The sequence below is a fragment of the Sycon ciliatum genome, chromosome 9, assembly GCF_964019385.1.
Source record: "Sycon ciliatum chromosome 9, ocSycCili1.1, whole genome shotgun sequence".
Lineage (NCBI taxonomy): Eukaryota > Metazoa > Porifera > Calcarea > Leucosolenida > Sycettidae > Sycon > Sycon ciliatum.
In genome coordinates, this window is record NC_088651.1 from 13,132,416 (window position 1) to 13,149,354 (window position 16,939).

Consider the following 16,939-nt stretch of genomic DNA (forward strand, 5'->3'; position numbering starts at 1 on the left):
TCTTTACATTTTACAGGCTACATTTTATCATTCTTATTTTTGTAAAGCTTTCCTTTTGATCATGTTTCTTATTTATGTGTCCTTTCCACAATAATATTGTGTTGCATTGTAAAAAAATTTAAAAAACAAACAAAAGAAAACTGTGCCGACCCCACGAAGACTCGAACCCAGGATCTCGCTTGTCATGAGCAATGCTCTAGCCATGCGAGCCATGGAACCAGGCGAAACCTAGGAGGCGCTGACAGGGTTTTCACTTCCCACTGAGAGCAATCGAATAGCTAGAGTAGGACCCTGGTTTACGTGTCACAGCTTCCACTCGTTCAAGAGATACGCACGCTCATGTCACCAGTACTAAGTTATAAGTTGGGGATCTGAAGCTTTCAAGGGACCAGTTACGTTTTGCAAATCAGACGGCCAGACGTGTTTTTTTTACTCCTGGAGAATAACATGTATGTACCTGTCCGATATCATCAGCTCTGATATTCTTTCCCTCTGAGGTAAGGATGGATCTTTTCAGCAACATAGGTACAATGCTTCCATCGTTAACTGATAGTTTAATGTTTCATCATATTCTCTTACGATTGTATGCCGAGAGATTCTGGAATGAGGATAGCCCTGCTCGCGGAAGATTGAGATAACCCGATCAACTCTGAGAAACTCTAGAACATGTCGCGTGTGTATCTGTGTGCACGAGTCTGTGCGTATCGTTGTGTCCATGTGTTCTACGATGTGTATTGGCTGGTTGTGCCGAACTCCAGGACAGAGATCGAAAAACATATAAAGACTTACCAATGGATAGCCATCGCCAGCCTGACCATTCCGAGGACAATACATCTGCCACCAGTGAGCATGATTGTCCTTTGCCAGAGACTGTTCCTGTTGACCTTACTGTTCGTGATGTTGAAGTCATGCAAGAAGAACTGTCGCTGGAGGGAGCAGCCGCGGGTTTTGTTAATGAATCTGAAGATCAACAGTCAAGGGCGTTGGAATCAGTCGATTCAGGACTTGGCAATGTTCAATTTGATGTATGGCAATCAACTCTATTACCTTTGCTGTCTATTGCGGACATCTTTCTGCTGTGTGGGGTTAGTAGACGCTTGAGAGAGCTGCTATACAATGAGTACACGTTCAAACGTCTTTGTCAGGTGAGTGCCAATGTGGGATGCTAATGATTAGTGAAATTTGGTTTCAATTATTCTGTTTTTAAAGTTGCATTTAGAAACAGCATGCGCATACGAGCCAAGTACAGCGAGTACCTTTTTCAAATTGGCGACATGGATAAAGAATTTGTTTTAAAATGCTAGAGATAAACAATATTTATAAATGCGTTGTCATATTGCAAACATTTCAACCAGAGTAGGTTTGTGTCCAGAACGGTTTCTTTTCACAATCATCAGTGGCGTATAGTAACTATTGGATAACAGAAAACAAGCCAATATTGCATGCATTCGGCACAGAGTTAGTGATAGAGCCAAAAACATCAGCAAAAATGAATGGACTATTTTCATGAAAGATAACGCTAGTTGTGAGAGGAGATAGTGATTACTGTGCACAACTAGCGAGGTGAGTGTAAGCGAGAAAGTGTGATGGTTAGAATGAATAGTGAACGTGGGAATGAATGGTGATCGCGAAGTCCTCGAAAAATGTGAGTGCAGTGAAATTTTGTTTTTGCTTAGAACCATCATGCTTACGTAGACGATTGTACACAGCTTCAAAAAGTATCCATTGCTTGAAATTACACTTTGCACAACACTAAACAATGCATTATCATACTGCTCTCGACAAAGAGGAGTAGGCAACAAATGGATCTTGACAGCAGACGGTTTCTCCTTCTACTGGGACCTTTGTTGCTCCGTAGTTTTTGTCGCTGTACTGTACGTGTGATATAGTTATCATTACTCAGACATGTCGTCAAGGCAGCAATGTCCATTATATTTTGAAATTTCGTTGATGGCACTGGCCAACAGCAGTGTTAATTTACTTGAAGGAAAATTCGGATATCCAAAAGCAGAGTACAGAATAACTAATACAATCAAGACAAAAGCAGAGTATAAATTTTACAAACGGTCTACATTGTATTCAAAGGTGCATCAGCAGCTTTCGGCGTTTTATCAAAGAAGCAAATCCACCTCCACAACATGCGCTCCCTGCCAGACCTCATTGCATCAGCCACATGATTACATGTTAGATACTGAAAAATATAAATGTCCTCCACACAGCGCTGTTTCGATCACTAATATGCAATTAGTGAAGCGTGAGAATGATGATTTCGCTCAAATTTTTTAAGTAAGTGTCCTATGGGTTCAACAAAAACCTTGCGAAAAGGCTCGTTGCATAACTTACGGACACTCTGGAACTGGGGACCACCTAGAAATGGGCTCTGAATACGACTGAATTTTGGGTCTAAAAACGAGCGATGGGACAGCGTACAGAATGGAGCTAAGAACAAACCACCGCCATGTCAACATTACCTCCCCTGAATAGTCTTCATATCACCACCACATAAAGCCATGGCTACATCCAGGAAAGCAATGACTATGTCCTTCATCTGCAAATATCATGAAAATTGCATAGCCAAAATAGCCAAATTTCAAAGGCCATAGCGGGAACCATTTACGGTGTCTATTTTCCTGAACTATGTACGGCAGGACAGTCGACTATCTCCACTTTCACCCAGGACATGTCTCGTAAAACTGTTTAATGTTTTCTGGAAATAAACAAATTTGAATTCTTTCAATACCCACATTCTAACATTGCCAATTTCCTAACTAACGACGAAAAGCGCCTCCTCAAGCTCCAAAACCACGAACTGCTCCAGATGGAGAGCCAAGGACAAATATATAGAAAAGAAAAAGGACCAAGGAGCTAAAAGTTACGCTATAATAACCTCCAACACCACCAGTTACTAAACAATCAGCACATGCGATAACACACAACACGACTAATGTGATACTGACATTCTACGACCTGATGCTGAGCTGGATCTGAACCTAGAAACTCCCAAGTTGGAAGGCTGCTGGCTTACGCATTCCAGATGTGATGGAGCTAGGCAACTCGCTTATCCTACAAATTTACATAGCAATTTGGTCTTCGCTGCTTCCCCCGACCAAACATTAATTTGCCCACCACGAGCCACTAGTCCAGCTCTCCGATACCCCTAACTATCTGCTTCCCCCCTCTTTATCTCTCCCTCTCTTTCCGTCTCTCTCTCTCTCTCTCTTTCTCTCTCTGTCTCTCTTTCTCTCTCTCTCTGTCTCTCTCTTTCTTTTTCTTTCTTTCTCTGTCGCCTCTATCTCCCTCTCTTTCCCTTTCTCTCTCTCTTTCTCCCTCTCTCTCTTTCTCTCTCCCTTTCTCTTTTTCTCCCTCTCTCTCCACCCCTCGCTATCCCCCGCTTTGAGATTTGCTCACATAAATTTGGGAAGCATTGACCGTTTGGCCTTGCAAAGTAAAATATACATCAGTAACAAGAAGCATCAGGTTGTTGAATGTCAGGATCACATCAGTCATTTCTGTAGTAATTGCTGCACAATTTGAATCACCATTTTCAGGCTTATTATCGTTTGTAATAATGGCTCCCGGGTTGTACATTGGGTACTGCACTTGCCTGCGACTCGAGAGGTTGCGGGTTCGAGCCCAGCAGTTTCACATCGGACTGCAAAATCCCCAAGACGCAGCTCACCAGATCGAGGTAAGGGTCCTCTGCACTCAGTAGAGTCAAGTCGAGCGAGCTGCAACTCCCGGTGCCGAAAGGCGGGCTGAACGCCCCTACATGGCTACTTCCCCTTGTCTAACCCCCAAGACGAAATGATAGTAGCCGACTGGCCGAAATTAAAAAAATAATAATAATAAAGCAATAATAAGAACTAAATTTGCCGTCATCACCATGTATCTACGAAGTCAAATGATTTCTAGAATCAATTTTCTTGTCACTATCATCAGTTATCGTGACTGAAGTGAATGGGAGCCAAGCAAAAAATAGTGATTTTAAAGTGTGCATTCCAAAATGTGTTAAAATTGATATTTGACTTCGTACATGCATGGTGATCACGGCAGAGTTAGTTCTATTTATTGCTTTATTAAAATTGTTGTCTCCGCGGCGTTTAGTCATAATTGTTTGTGTTGGACGAAACGGATAAGTTCTAAACTTATGATCCTCTCTTTTTCAATTCGCATATTTTATAGCATATTTTACTATCTTGTTGTTGTTCCGTTGCCCCATGCATACAGCACCGGTATCACCTCAGTCCGATTTTGGAAATGCCCTACATTCAGAGTGCCAAAGTCATCTACATTGCCACCAAGGTAGCCAGTCTGCATCATAGCAAAAGAAGGGAGTTCATGAACTGCGTGATCGGTAGCAATGATCGTCCCGTTTTCGAACACAAAATGCGGTCCATTGTGCGATTATCAAGCCTGGTGATTAGGCTGCCTGAAAACGTGAATATACCTACTAGCTGGACCAGCACTGGGAAGTTGATTTCACTCGCACAGAAGCAGTGCGTGTTCGCGGAGGATGCTTGTACTTTCCTTCCCAACCTTTCACCGACGTTGATCAAACGAAGATGCAATGTGGAATCAGGTTTCTATGATACAGTGTATAGACTTCAAGACGTGGTGAATTTATCGTTTGAGAGTTGCAGCTCCATTGAACAGTATCAGACAGGTATCATCACGGATTTAGAGAAGAATGTTTCAGAGATGATTTCATACATGTCCTCCGCGAACCGCTCTAGCCGGCTAGAGTGCATTGCGAAAGATTTCTACAACACCGCGAAGCGAGATGCGGTAGTGGTCTCATTACTGACAGATGGGTATTGCATGCCTCATCTCAGACGGTACTTAGCTAATCCTTGGACCCATAAACCCCTCTATCATTTTGATATCAGGTATGCGAACATTGATGTAGTGGCGTGCGATGACACATTTGCCACCCGACAGTGGATTCACGCAACTGCACTGCTCGCAACAAGACACTCTGTGATCAATCTGCTGATCAAAGGGGAACTATGCACAGAACAGGACGAGGATTACTTCACGGCTTTCTTGGAGTACACCAAGATCTGGAAGAATTTGCCAACGTCCAGTCGCCCCAGGCGTGACGATCTATACAGTGGCTTGGGTACCTACATACTTGGGTCATCACCAGCGTCTGATTCGCAAAGGATGATGAGCAGCGTCGAATTGCTTGACGCGATGCAACGGTATGGCAGTGAGCTTGCTACCAGTGGGAACCCGAAAAACTGATTTGTATCTTTATTTCGATTCCTTCTTTTGTGGAGAGAAAATGATGGACCACTCGCCTAACCAAGTTCTACACAGTCTGTCGTCTGCACACTCTCGATGACTGTCTTGAACTTGCTTACTTGTTCAGTTAAGTTTTGATATCACATGTGCACTATTGGGAGCTGACTGAGTTGCCTATTTTGTCAACAATGCATTGTTTCCTCTCAGCCCAAAGCTCCAACCAATATCCTAACTCACTTTCACTCTTTTTAAAGCTTCTTAAGCATGAATCATGCACCGCCGATACTGCTCATACAGCTGTTAAATTTGTGGACCCCGTTTCCAGTTTCTAGTTGTTCTTACACTATGGATTTGTTTCATAGTCTATTCTTCTAAGGTTACATGTATCTCTTATTGTGGCCCTGTACTTCTGAAGTAATCATCTCTGCATGCAAAATTTTGTCACCCTGCCATAGTGGACCCATGATGATAACAAAGATTAATAATGTTGCCTCCTGTCATTAGCTTGTATGGTCGTAGTAGTTCATGATTATCAGCTTAACATATTGTTAGTGACCATGTTGGCAAGGCTCATAACAAACTGTGCTGGCTTTTGATATTATGGGTATAATTACCCTACATTGAAATAGCTTGAAACAATGACCGGTAGTTTGCAGAAATAGCGCATATTAAAGAACATCAAAAAAACTGGCCTCGGCTATCCCTCATCTTTCCCTAAGATGGTGCATGTGAGTTTCCTGTAGGATCTGTTGCGTGCCTTACCTTGAACGATCTCTATTGGGGTCCAAACTGCGACTGAATTTTGGGACCAAAATCAAGAGCTGCCACAGGGTACACAACGGAACTAAGAACAAATCCCCACCATACCAACAGTAGAGAGTTCTGCATAACGAATTTCGTCTCCGCTGATGAAGAAAAATGTTACAAATTTGAGGCGCGAAAATTCAAACGCCGGTAGGTTCTGCAGGACGAGACTTTGCTGCGCGATTTTCGCTGCTTTTTTAATTCTCCTTTTCTACTATTTTCTGACTTTTGTTTCCGGAGCGAAAGCACATGTTTGAGTTGGGAAGTGATGTCCGTGGCGTGGGTGTAGGAGATGTCGGTGGATAGAGCAGATGATTACGAGGTGTTGTTGTGTTGTTTCCTACTACCGGAATACGATGACGGAGATCTCGAGTAGGATGATTTGTTGTTTCTGGTCACTGGAGTCTGCAGCGGATCCACACCATCCTCTTCCATCACCATACGCCGTCTAAGACCTTCCATTGTAAGCTGAAGCTGCCACACTGAACGACGTGCCACGGAGATGGAAACTAAAATCGACTCAGATCAAAGCAAGACTGAACAAGTACGTAGAAAGGGTATCCGGGGATGAAGCAAAAGGGCACAGAAAAATTGGTTCGCTGAAAAATCGAGTTTCCCTGCCACTTAGACGAATATTCGTCCAATCTTTCGCTGCGCTTATGGCGAAGAAAAAATGCTACGAAATTCGTTATGCAGAACCTCTCTATTAGTACAGTCAGATAGTGCGAAAACAAGATACGTAACGGTTAACTGGCAGTCATAGTGAGACGCCCTCCGGTTATCAAGCGTTTTAAAACTACCGTTCAAGTCTGATCGGATCCATCACAATGTCAGCAAAGCAATTCGGAAGTATAAATTACCCGTGAGGGTTGTTTACGAACATTCTGGCAGTCTTCGTCGCCAACTGTGTCGCTAGAGATCATTGGAAACCAGACCGACGGATCATAATGGAGAAACGCACCGCCGATCCCGCGGCAAGCCCTGGGGTGAGCACATGCGCACCAACTTGTGACCAAGCATGCCCAGAGGAGACTGGCGCTGGGGGATACTATTTTTGCGGATGTGTAAGTACTATTACTGAGTATTAGCCAGAGAAGGTGACAGAGCAAGTATGAAGTTGAAAGAGGCTGTGGATATAAGGAGCTTGGTACCACAAAGTAACACCAACCCTGGCTTGGTAATTCTGTGTGTAAAACAGAGCGATTACAGGCTGTCCAAGAGAGCGCTCAATACCGAGAAGCAGAGCTGGTTCACGTAATAAGAGGACAGAGAAGGTTTTTTTACTCGGAGATTCACGCACCAAGCGATCATCAGGAAACAGTTCCTGTTTTCACTGTTTTCTGAAGATCGCTCAGTCCGTGAAACTCGGAGTAAAAACGCTTTCTCTGTCCTCTTATTGTGGAATAGTGTGAGTATGACAGTTCACTTAGTGTAACTCATCATTGCACCTGGAAAATATTACTGTGTGTTGAGTTACTCACTATTGATATAATATATGGGACTCAGATAGCAGTCATGTCCCACATAGCAGTCACGGTCCCCAAAGTCAGTCATACAGTCAAAATCACTCACACACCAGTCACAGTTTGCGTATTTTGAGAAACCAGTTGTGGTGCCCACAAACCAGTCACAGAATGCCGCGACTTGCACTCAGCTCTTTGCGATCACGCGTGCACAGAGCCAGAATACGTATCTAATATTGACTGAGTACGAGGTCAATATAGGAAATAAAAGCCGAGTAAAAGATCGAGGCGAAGCCGAGGTCTTTTACGAGGTTTTTATTTCCTATACTGACCAAGTACGAAGTCAATATTAGATTTATCACGACAAACAGTCCGTATTTCAAATTCCAAAACGATAACCTCATGAATCCCGGTTTAATGATTGCACAACCGTTGCACCACTGGTGCACCACCTACTCATGCAGTGACCATGCTGCACTAGGCACCGTTCAACTGCGAAACCCCTAAGCAGTCAAATATAAGCAGTCAATATAGCCGTAAGGAGTGAAATATGCAGGAATATTTGACTGCTTAGGTATGGCAAAAATCTATGTGAGCCAATACTAAGGGAGTGATAAATGCATGTATGGCGTGCAAGTAGTACTGCTTTATGTGTCAAATTATTGTGTCCGATTCATTATCAATATTTTTCTACACCTACTGACATCCACCGTTAGGTAAGTGAAAGAGAAGACAAGAAGCAGTCGCTGGCTGGTGAATTACGCCTGCTGTGACGATTTAGGCCATCGCTGCCCTCCCTCTCGCTCCTGTTTGGAGAGCGAATACTGCGATGGGATTATTATTTCGAATTATTGTATCCGATTCGATATCAATATTATTTTGTCTTCATCTGCTCACATCCAGCGTAAGGTTAGTGAACGAGAAGACAAGAAGCAGTCGCTGGCTGGTGAATAACGCCTGCCGTGACGATTTTAGGCCATCGCTGCCCTCCCTCTCGCTCCTTTTTGGAGAGCGAATACTCCGATGGGATCAGCGATACAAATTAATAAATTTTGCAATTTCGTCTCGCATTCCGTGCCGACATCGCCACAGCCGATCTCTCCAAGCGTTCACCACATATAGAAGACGTCGATATTACCTGAAACAAGCTACATCTTCCCTACAAGTAGCGAAACTGAACGAGAACACGATCAAAAAGGTCCTGGGAAAATTGTTTGCGCTGAAAAGCATACTTTTGAACGCGTTCGTTCTCCATACTTTCAAATGACAACCTACCCATGTCATACATCAAAGCTGGTGACTTGTTTTTGGCTCTCTGTGACTTGTTTGTGACTGGTGACTGGTATTAGAGGATTTGTGACTGTATGACTGATATCAGGGGCAGTGATTGCTATGAGAGACCTGACTAGAATCAGAGTCCTACATAATAATTATGTGCACTGAGTGGACATCTGACACTAGCTGGTATTTTTGCCACATCAAACACCAGTGAACGGTGCATTATCATGTTGTTGTAGTGTGTGTGTGTGTGTGTGTGTGTGTTTGTGCGTGTGTGTATGTATGTGTGTACTTGGGTGTGTGGGTGTGGATGGGTGTCTGCGTGCAAACACTTGGGGGTTTCGAGAATTTATCACCGCATTGTCTTCTTTGAATAATTGTTGTTGGTAGCATACTTATTTAATTTTATCATTATCTTTATGATTCTGGCACGTCACGGTGGGTGCGATGTAGCACGTCATGGCATCACAAATTGCATGTATACAACTGCTCCTTTGCCAACTTTAACACCGTTGCATACCTGATGAGGGCAATTTTGCCGAAAAGTTGTAAGAAATTGATTAAAAGAAATGAGTTCTAGTTTTGCAGAGTGAATGGGAAGAAAGCGAGTCTGCTCTGAAGCCCTATGTCGTATAGATTTTTGGTTGGAGGAAAGCAAATCAGCACACGAAGCGCAGAAGCCAAATGATTTTTTCGACTAGGCCGTTCATTCCATTACTCTTCAGATCGATTACAATGGTGATTAACAAGGTAGTAAGCAAGTCCTTATAACCAGCACTTTTGGCGGGCAGGGCATTGACAAAAGTAGCACTTGAAAAATAGCGCTAGTTGCACCGACAGCATATTTGGCGGTCAGAGCATAGACCAAATAGCACTTTAAAAATTGGAGTCCATCTTGCTATCCCCTGCATCTAGTTCAACGTGTGATGTCACAGGCACTGACAACGAGTGCCAGAGCTGACGACAAGTCGAACTGTGCTATCTTGCGACTCCTGTGGCTCGGCGACCACTCTTCCATGTTCATGCAGAAAAGTCAAACAATTGTCCAGCGCTATGTTCCACTCTGCTACCCAATCTGTTGTTTTACTACCCGGAAGATGTTTTCCACCGCCAACAAGGATGTACTGATGTATTTAAGTAATGTCATTTATTTATTCACCTGAGAGTTTGACCACAGGTACATTGGCAGGACAACACAACGATTGGGTGACCGCATAGAGCAGCACATCCCCAACAAACTCGTACGGACAGTTACAGGAACAACAACACCGGTCAGGACAGGGAGAAGCCGAGCAGTCAAGAACATCACCGTGTCCGTCAACAAAGAGAAAAGAAAACCAACACCGATCAAACCACCACCAACTGTCACGAGACGAAGTGAACGGCTGCGTCTCCGCAACAACGCTCTGCAACAAGCGACTGATACAGGACCGGCATGAGGAACAGTGTGTGTGACTCTTCGCCCGGCAGAGACGTCGCCAGCGGCACAACTGCGATGCACAATAGCTACCACAGGAATGGACCAACGGATAATGACGATATTGAGAGAGACTAAGCGATACTCCGTCATCTCACATCGTCACCAGCCTGCCTAAGTGCAGTCTGCAGACATGGCACTCACTCTCACTTCGCCATTCAAGTGCGTGCGCGCAACAAATCTCACCTTGCTGTGCTGAATGCATAGTATATTGCCAAGCTGAAGCCTGAACTGTGCGTACAAAAGAAGTATGTGCGAAAGTTGTCACTGTTTTTGACATTGTAGTACCGTGGTCCCCGCTGTTGTCTGATATTGGTAATAATCATCGTCTCACTGTGTAATTGGCGCCACATTCAGCTCTCTTTTAAAGTGCTATTTGCTCTATGGTCTGACCGCCAAATATGCTGTTGGCGCCACTAGCGCAATTATTCAAGTGCTTTTTTTGTCAATGCTCTGCCCGCCAAAAGTGTCAGTTATAAGGACTTGCTTACCACCTTGTTAATGACCGTTGTATTCGACCTGAAGAGTAATGGAACGAAAGGCCTAGTCGAAAAAAGTATAATTATGGCTTCTGTGCTTCGTGAGCAGAAACCTTATTTCCTATGAATGAAGCGTTCAGTAGATGAAAGTAAGTGTTTTGTTGACTGAGTGGACTTGCATCGTTGAATGCAGGGGTATACAGTGCCTACTTAGCTCGATCGCTTCCAAACTATCATTTGAAAGAAGAAGACAAAATCACAGGGCGCACAAGGCTCGTCCAAATGCCAAGTTTACCGCACCCACAGGAACGTCACCACCCTCTAGGATCAATTGAAAGAAGGACATCAATTGACAGCTACTTGTATTTGATATGATTAGGAGGACTTCAAAACGAAAAACATCAGTTTGAGAAGTGAACTGCTTGAGAAGAGAAAACACATAACTGCACTCAATGACTCTTTACATTTTACAGGCTACGTTTCAACATTACTATTTTTGTAAAGCTTTCCTATTGATCTTGTTTCTTATTGTTGTGACCTTTCCACAATATTGTGTTGCATTGTAAATAAATGTAAAAAAACAAACAAGAGAAAACAGTGCCGACCCCACCAAGACTCGAACCCAGGATCTTGCTTGTCATCAGCAATGCTCTAGCCATGCGAGCCATGGAACCAGGCTAAACCTAGAAGACACTGACAGGGTTTTCACTTCCTACTGAGAGCAATCGAATAGCTAGAGTAGGACCCTGGCTTACGTGTCACAGCTTCTACTCGTATGGGTTCAAGAGATACGCACGCTCATGTCACCAGTACTACGTTATAAGTTAGAGATCTGAAGCTTTCAAGGGACCAGTTACGTTTTGCAAATCAGACGGCCAGTATTTTTACTCCTTGAGAATAACATGTTTGTACCTGTCCCATATCATCAGCTCTGATATTCTTTTCCTATGAGGTATGGATGGATGTTTTCAGCAACATAGGTACAATGCTCTCGTTGTTAACTGATAGTTTAATGTTTCATCATTTTCTCTTGCGATTGTATGCCGAGAGATTCTGGAATGAGGATAGCCCTGCCCGCGGAAGATTGAGATAAACCGATCAATGCAACTCTGAGAAACTCTAGAACATGTCGCGTGTGTGTCTGTGTGCACGAGTGTTTGCGTATTGGTGTGTGCATGTGTACTACGATGTGTATTGGTTGGTTGTGCCGGACTTCAGGACAGAGATCGAAAAACATATAAAAGACTTACCAATGGATACCCATCGCCAGCCTGACCATTCCGAGGACAACACATCTGCCACCATTGACCATGATTGTCCTTTGCAAGAGACTGTTCCAGTTGACCTTACTGTTCGCGATGTTGAAGACATGCAAGAAGAACTGTCGCTAGAGGGAGCAGCCGCGGGTTTTGTGAATGAACATGAAGATCAACAGTCAAGGGCGTTAGAATCAGTCGAATCAGGACTTGGCAATGTTCCATTTGATGTATGGCACTCAACTCTATTACCTTTGCTGTCTATTGCGGACATCTTTCTCCTGTGTGGGGTTAGTAGACGCTTGAGGGAGCTGCTATACAATGAGTACACGTTCAAACGTCTTGGTCAGGTGAGTGCCAATGTGCGAATTTTGTTTCAATTATTCTGCTTTTAAAGTTGCATTTGGATACAGCATGCACATACGAGCCAAGTACAGCGAGTACCTTTTTCCAAATAAGCGGCATGGATAAAGAATTTGTTTTAAAATGTAAGAGATGAACAATGTTTATAAATGCGCTGTCATATTGCAAACATTTGAACCAGAGTAGCTTTGTGTCCAGAACGGTTTCTTTTCACAATCATCAGTGGCTAATCGTAACTTTTGGGATAACAGAGAACTACCCAATATTGCATGCATTCGGCACAGAGTTAATGAAAGAGCCAATAACATCAGCAAAATGATTTGATTATTTTCACGAAAGATAACACTAGTTGCGAGAGGAAATAGTGATTACTGTGCACAGCTAGCGAGGTGAGTGTAAGCGAGAAAGTTTGATGGTGGGAATGAATAGTGAACGCGAAGTACAGGAAAAATGTGAGTGCAGTGACATTTTGTTTTTGCTTAGAAACATCATGATAACGCCGACGATTGTACATAGCTTCAAAGACTATCCATTGCTTAAAATTACACTTTGCACAGCACTAAACAATGAATTATCATACTGCTCTCGACACAGAGGATTAGGCAGCAAATGGATCTTGACAGTAGATGATTAATTTCTTCTTCTTCTGGGACCTTTGTTGCTCCGTAGTTTTTCGCTGCGCTGTACGTGTGATATATCATTACTCAGACATGTCGTCAAGGCAGCACTGTCCATTATGTTTTGAAATTTCGGTGATGGCACTGGCCAAGGGGCCATCCGTAAATATCGATAGTTTTTTCAATCCGTGAATTTTACAAAGTAACCAGTACCCACCACCCACCCCCCTACTTTTTACGGAATAAAATATTGATGACACATGTGGCCTTTTGGATGATCTCCGATCTTGCCTGCGGGTCATCGGAAAACGTCTCCATCCACTGCTTCTGTGCTTTGGTGAAAAACGCAGATCGATTATTGGACGTTTCAACAGTCCGCAAGGCCTCGATGACGGCGTAGTAGCCATCGTCGTCTTCACCAGGGCTGTCAAGCTCTTTGATAAACTTATCTTTTTTGGCAGCTGTACCAAACAAAGTAGTCTGCCGTGCCATTTTCGTTAGGCAGCTGTACCAAGCAAAGTAGTCTGCCGTGCCATTTTCGTTAGGCCACGCTCCACATGGGAACTGTTCCAACCATTGGCGATGTAGCAATTCTTCGATGTGGAGTTCAAATAAGAGCTGGTCTTGACCCGGATTAATCAGGTATTGCGATACTTCGAATAATTGTGCAATAATTATACTTGTGAATAATATCAAGAGTCCATAAACTGTTCATGCACTCTTGATAATACTGTAAAAGCAGAAATTTTCGGTGGTGTTTTATTTTCGGTAACTTCGGTGCCGACAATTTTTACCGAAAATATAACGCACCGAAATTTTCGGTACAACCGATACTGTATACATGTACATGTAGTACTAGTACACCTACCTGGAGAACGGGTTTTACGGAAAATTTCCCGCTACCGAGCCGCCGAATTTGGCGAATACCGAAAATATTACACCACTGGAAATTTCTGCTTTTACAGTATCTGACAAACTTCCCTCTTTCTTTTGCTTCAAGAGTTTCGATCTCCACAACATTTTTTGGAGACAACAATCTACGTGTACGTGTGGTTCGACGCACGCGTACCCACGCACACGCAGTACTGGGCGCCAGGTCCGCGTGTCATCGATATATTATTTACTTTGAATTTCGGCTGCACCCACCACCCAGGTACGAAAATTTCACGGATTGTAAAAACTATCGACATTTACGGACGGCCCCTAACAGCAGTAATAATTTAATTGTAGGAAAATCGGATATCCAAAAGCAGAGGACTTGTTAACTAATACAATCAAGACAAAAGCAGAGTATAAATTTTACTAGCGGTCTCCATTGTACTCAAATGGGCATCAGCAGCTTTCGGCCTTTTTATCAAAGAAGCAAATCCACCTCCACACCATGCGCTCCCTGGCAGACCTCATTGCATCAGCCACATGATTCCAAGTTGTAGATACTGAAAAATAAAAATGTCCTCCATACAGCGCTGTTTCGACCACTAATATGTCATTAGTGAAGCTTAAGAATGATTAATGGGTAGAATATATTTGAAATCACAGTTTATAAAGTAGAATGAAATGAAGAAGAGAAACGCTGCGCTGTTGCATATTGCTGGTGTCATGAGGTCAGCCAGAGAGCGCATGTGATGGATGTGGAATTACTTCATTGGCACAGTGTACATGTAATAACTATTGTGAAATAATCAATCTGGCGCAATAGTGGCGAGCTATCTTAAGAGAGCTTGTTAGAGAAAACCAGAAAATTTGGGACATCAATCCGATTTCGCTCAAATATTGAAAGTAAGTGTCCTTTGGGGGCCACAAAAAACATGCGAAAGGGTTTGTTGCATAACTTACACCCTGGATCTGGGGACCCCCTAGAAATGGACCCTTGGTACGACTGAATTTTGGGTCCAAAAACGAGCGCTTGTACAGCGTACAGAATGGAGCTAAGAACAAACCACCCACCATGTCAACATTACCTCCCCTGCATAGTCTTCACATCACCACCACATCTATCCATGGCTACATCCAGGAAAGCAATGACTATATCCATCATCTCCAAATATCATGAAAACTGCATCGCTCAAATAGCCAAATTTCAAAGGCCATAGCGGGAACCATTTACGGCGTCTATTTTCCTGAACCATGTACTGCAGGACTGTGGACTATCTCCACTTTCACCCAGGAAATGACTCGTTAAAAACTGTTCCACGTTTTCTGAAAATATACAAATTTGAATCTTTCAATTCCCCACTTTGCCAATTTCCTACCCGACCACAGAAAGCGCCTCCTCAAGCTCTAAAACCAGGCACCGCTCCAGATGGAGAGCCAAGGCTAAATAAATAGAATAGAAAAAGGACCAAGGAGCTACAAGTTACGCTAAAATATCCTCCAACACCACCAGTTTCCAAACAATCAGCACATGCGATAACACACAACACGACTGATGTGATACTGACATTCTGCGACCTGATGCTGAGCTGCATCTTAACGTAGAAACTCTCAAGTTGGAAGGCTGTTGGCTTACGCATTCCAGATGTGATGCGGCTAAGCAACTCGCTTATCCTCCTAATTTACGTAGCAAATTGGTCTTCGCTGCTACCCCCAGCCAAACATTAATTCGCCCAATACGAGCCACTAGTCCATCTCTCTGATACCCCTAAGAATCTGCTTCTTCCTCTTTATCTCTCTCTCTTTTTCTCTCTCTCTGTCTTTCTCTTTCTCCTTCTTTCTTTCTCTGTCTCCTCTGTTTCCCTCTGTTTCTCAATCTTTCTCAATCTTCCTCTCTCTCCCTCTCTCTTCCTCTCTCTCTCTCTCTCTCCTCTCTCTCTCTCTCTCTCTCTCTCTCTCTCTCTCTCTCTCTCTCTCTCTCTCTCTCTCTCTCTCTCTCTCTCTCTCTCTCTCTCTCTCTCTCTCTCTCTCTCTCTCTCTCTCTCTCTCTCTCTCTCTCTCTCTCTCTCTCTCTCTGTTTCTCTCTCCCTCTCCCCCTACCTCTCTCTCTCTCTCTCTCTCTCTCTCTCTCTCTCTTTCTCTCTCTCTCTCTCTCTCTCTCTCTCTCTCTCTCTCTCTCTCTCTCTCTCCACCCTCGCTCTTCCAAGCTTTGGGATTTTCTACCCTTCGTTTGGTTTCTGGAAGCCGTGGAAGTTGACCGTCCTTCTCGGTCTCGTGCCTCGATGGATGCCTTGGTTGGTGCGTCATTTGCTTCATCGGCCAAGTTCAGGTTTCCCTGACACTGGAGAAAGTTCTTCTCGTCTGTGGTCAGCTTACAGCGCTCCTGCTCGCGAAACAAGGAAAGGTTTGGCCTCTGGAAATACATCTCGTACGGAGTTTTCCCGTGTAGGCTTCTGTGGACGCCGTTGTTGTAGCTGTAGTAAAACAGCGGCAGACGATCAGGCCAATTTATATCTTCCAGCAGGTCAGGTCTTAGGAATTGCGCCAGTGTCTGGTTGAAGCGCTCTACCCGCCCTTGACTTTGTGGGTGATACGGTCGGCCGTTGATCTTCTCTGCCTGCATCTCGTCCATGAGTGCCGACAAATCACCATTGTTGAATTCTTTCCCGTTGTCTGTTTGGAGAATTCTTGGAGGTCCGTACAAGTACATCGCAGAAAGGATCACGCGGCACACTTCCTTCGCAGTTTTGGCTCTGATGGCACCACCCATCGCGAATCGGCTTTGACAGTCCACAATATCACAGACGTATTGGAAGCCTCGACTCGCGGGGAGCTCTTTCAAGTCCATTTGCCAGCGACTGTTCGGGTAAGTGGTCTTTATTGTTCTTCGTACCCACGTTGTCTTGGGCAAAGGATTCTGTCGGGCACAGTGCTCACATTCGAGTGTTTGGCGCAGCAGTTGCAGGGCTGTCTCTCGGATGATAGGATAATACGAACACCGTAAGGATTCGTATACCGCCTCGGGTCCCCGATGATCAATACTAATAATAATAATAATATATTCTTCTGCAATCTTGCTGATCAA

General features: G+C 43.9%; 1 protein-coding gene across 1 annotated transcript; it reads left to right on the forward strand.

The window, feature by feature from the left end:
• The first annotated feature begins 766 nt into the window (after nt 1-766).
• Nucleotides 767-5,827, forward strand: LOC135825276 (uncharacterized). Its single transcript, XM_065338016.1, has 2 exons — nt 767-1,145; nt 4,228-5,827. Exons 1-2 carry the CDS (start codon nt 792-794, stop codon nt 5,242-5,244), a joined length of 1,371 nt encoding a protein of 456 aa, XP_065194088.1. The 5' UTR covers nt 767-791; the 3' UTR covers nt 5,245-5,827.
• The last annotated feature ends 11,112 nt before the right edge of the window (nt 5,828-16,939 follow it).

Coding starts and splice junctions, on each gene's coding strand:
- LOC135825276 (XM_065338016.1), top strand. CDS start 792: ATGGATAGCCATCGCCAGCCTGACCATTCCGAGGACAATACATCTGCC. Junction 1,146..4,227: donor CGTTCAAACGTCTTTGTCAG/GTGAGTGCCAAT, acceptor CCATGCATACAG/CACCGGTATCACCTCAGTCC.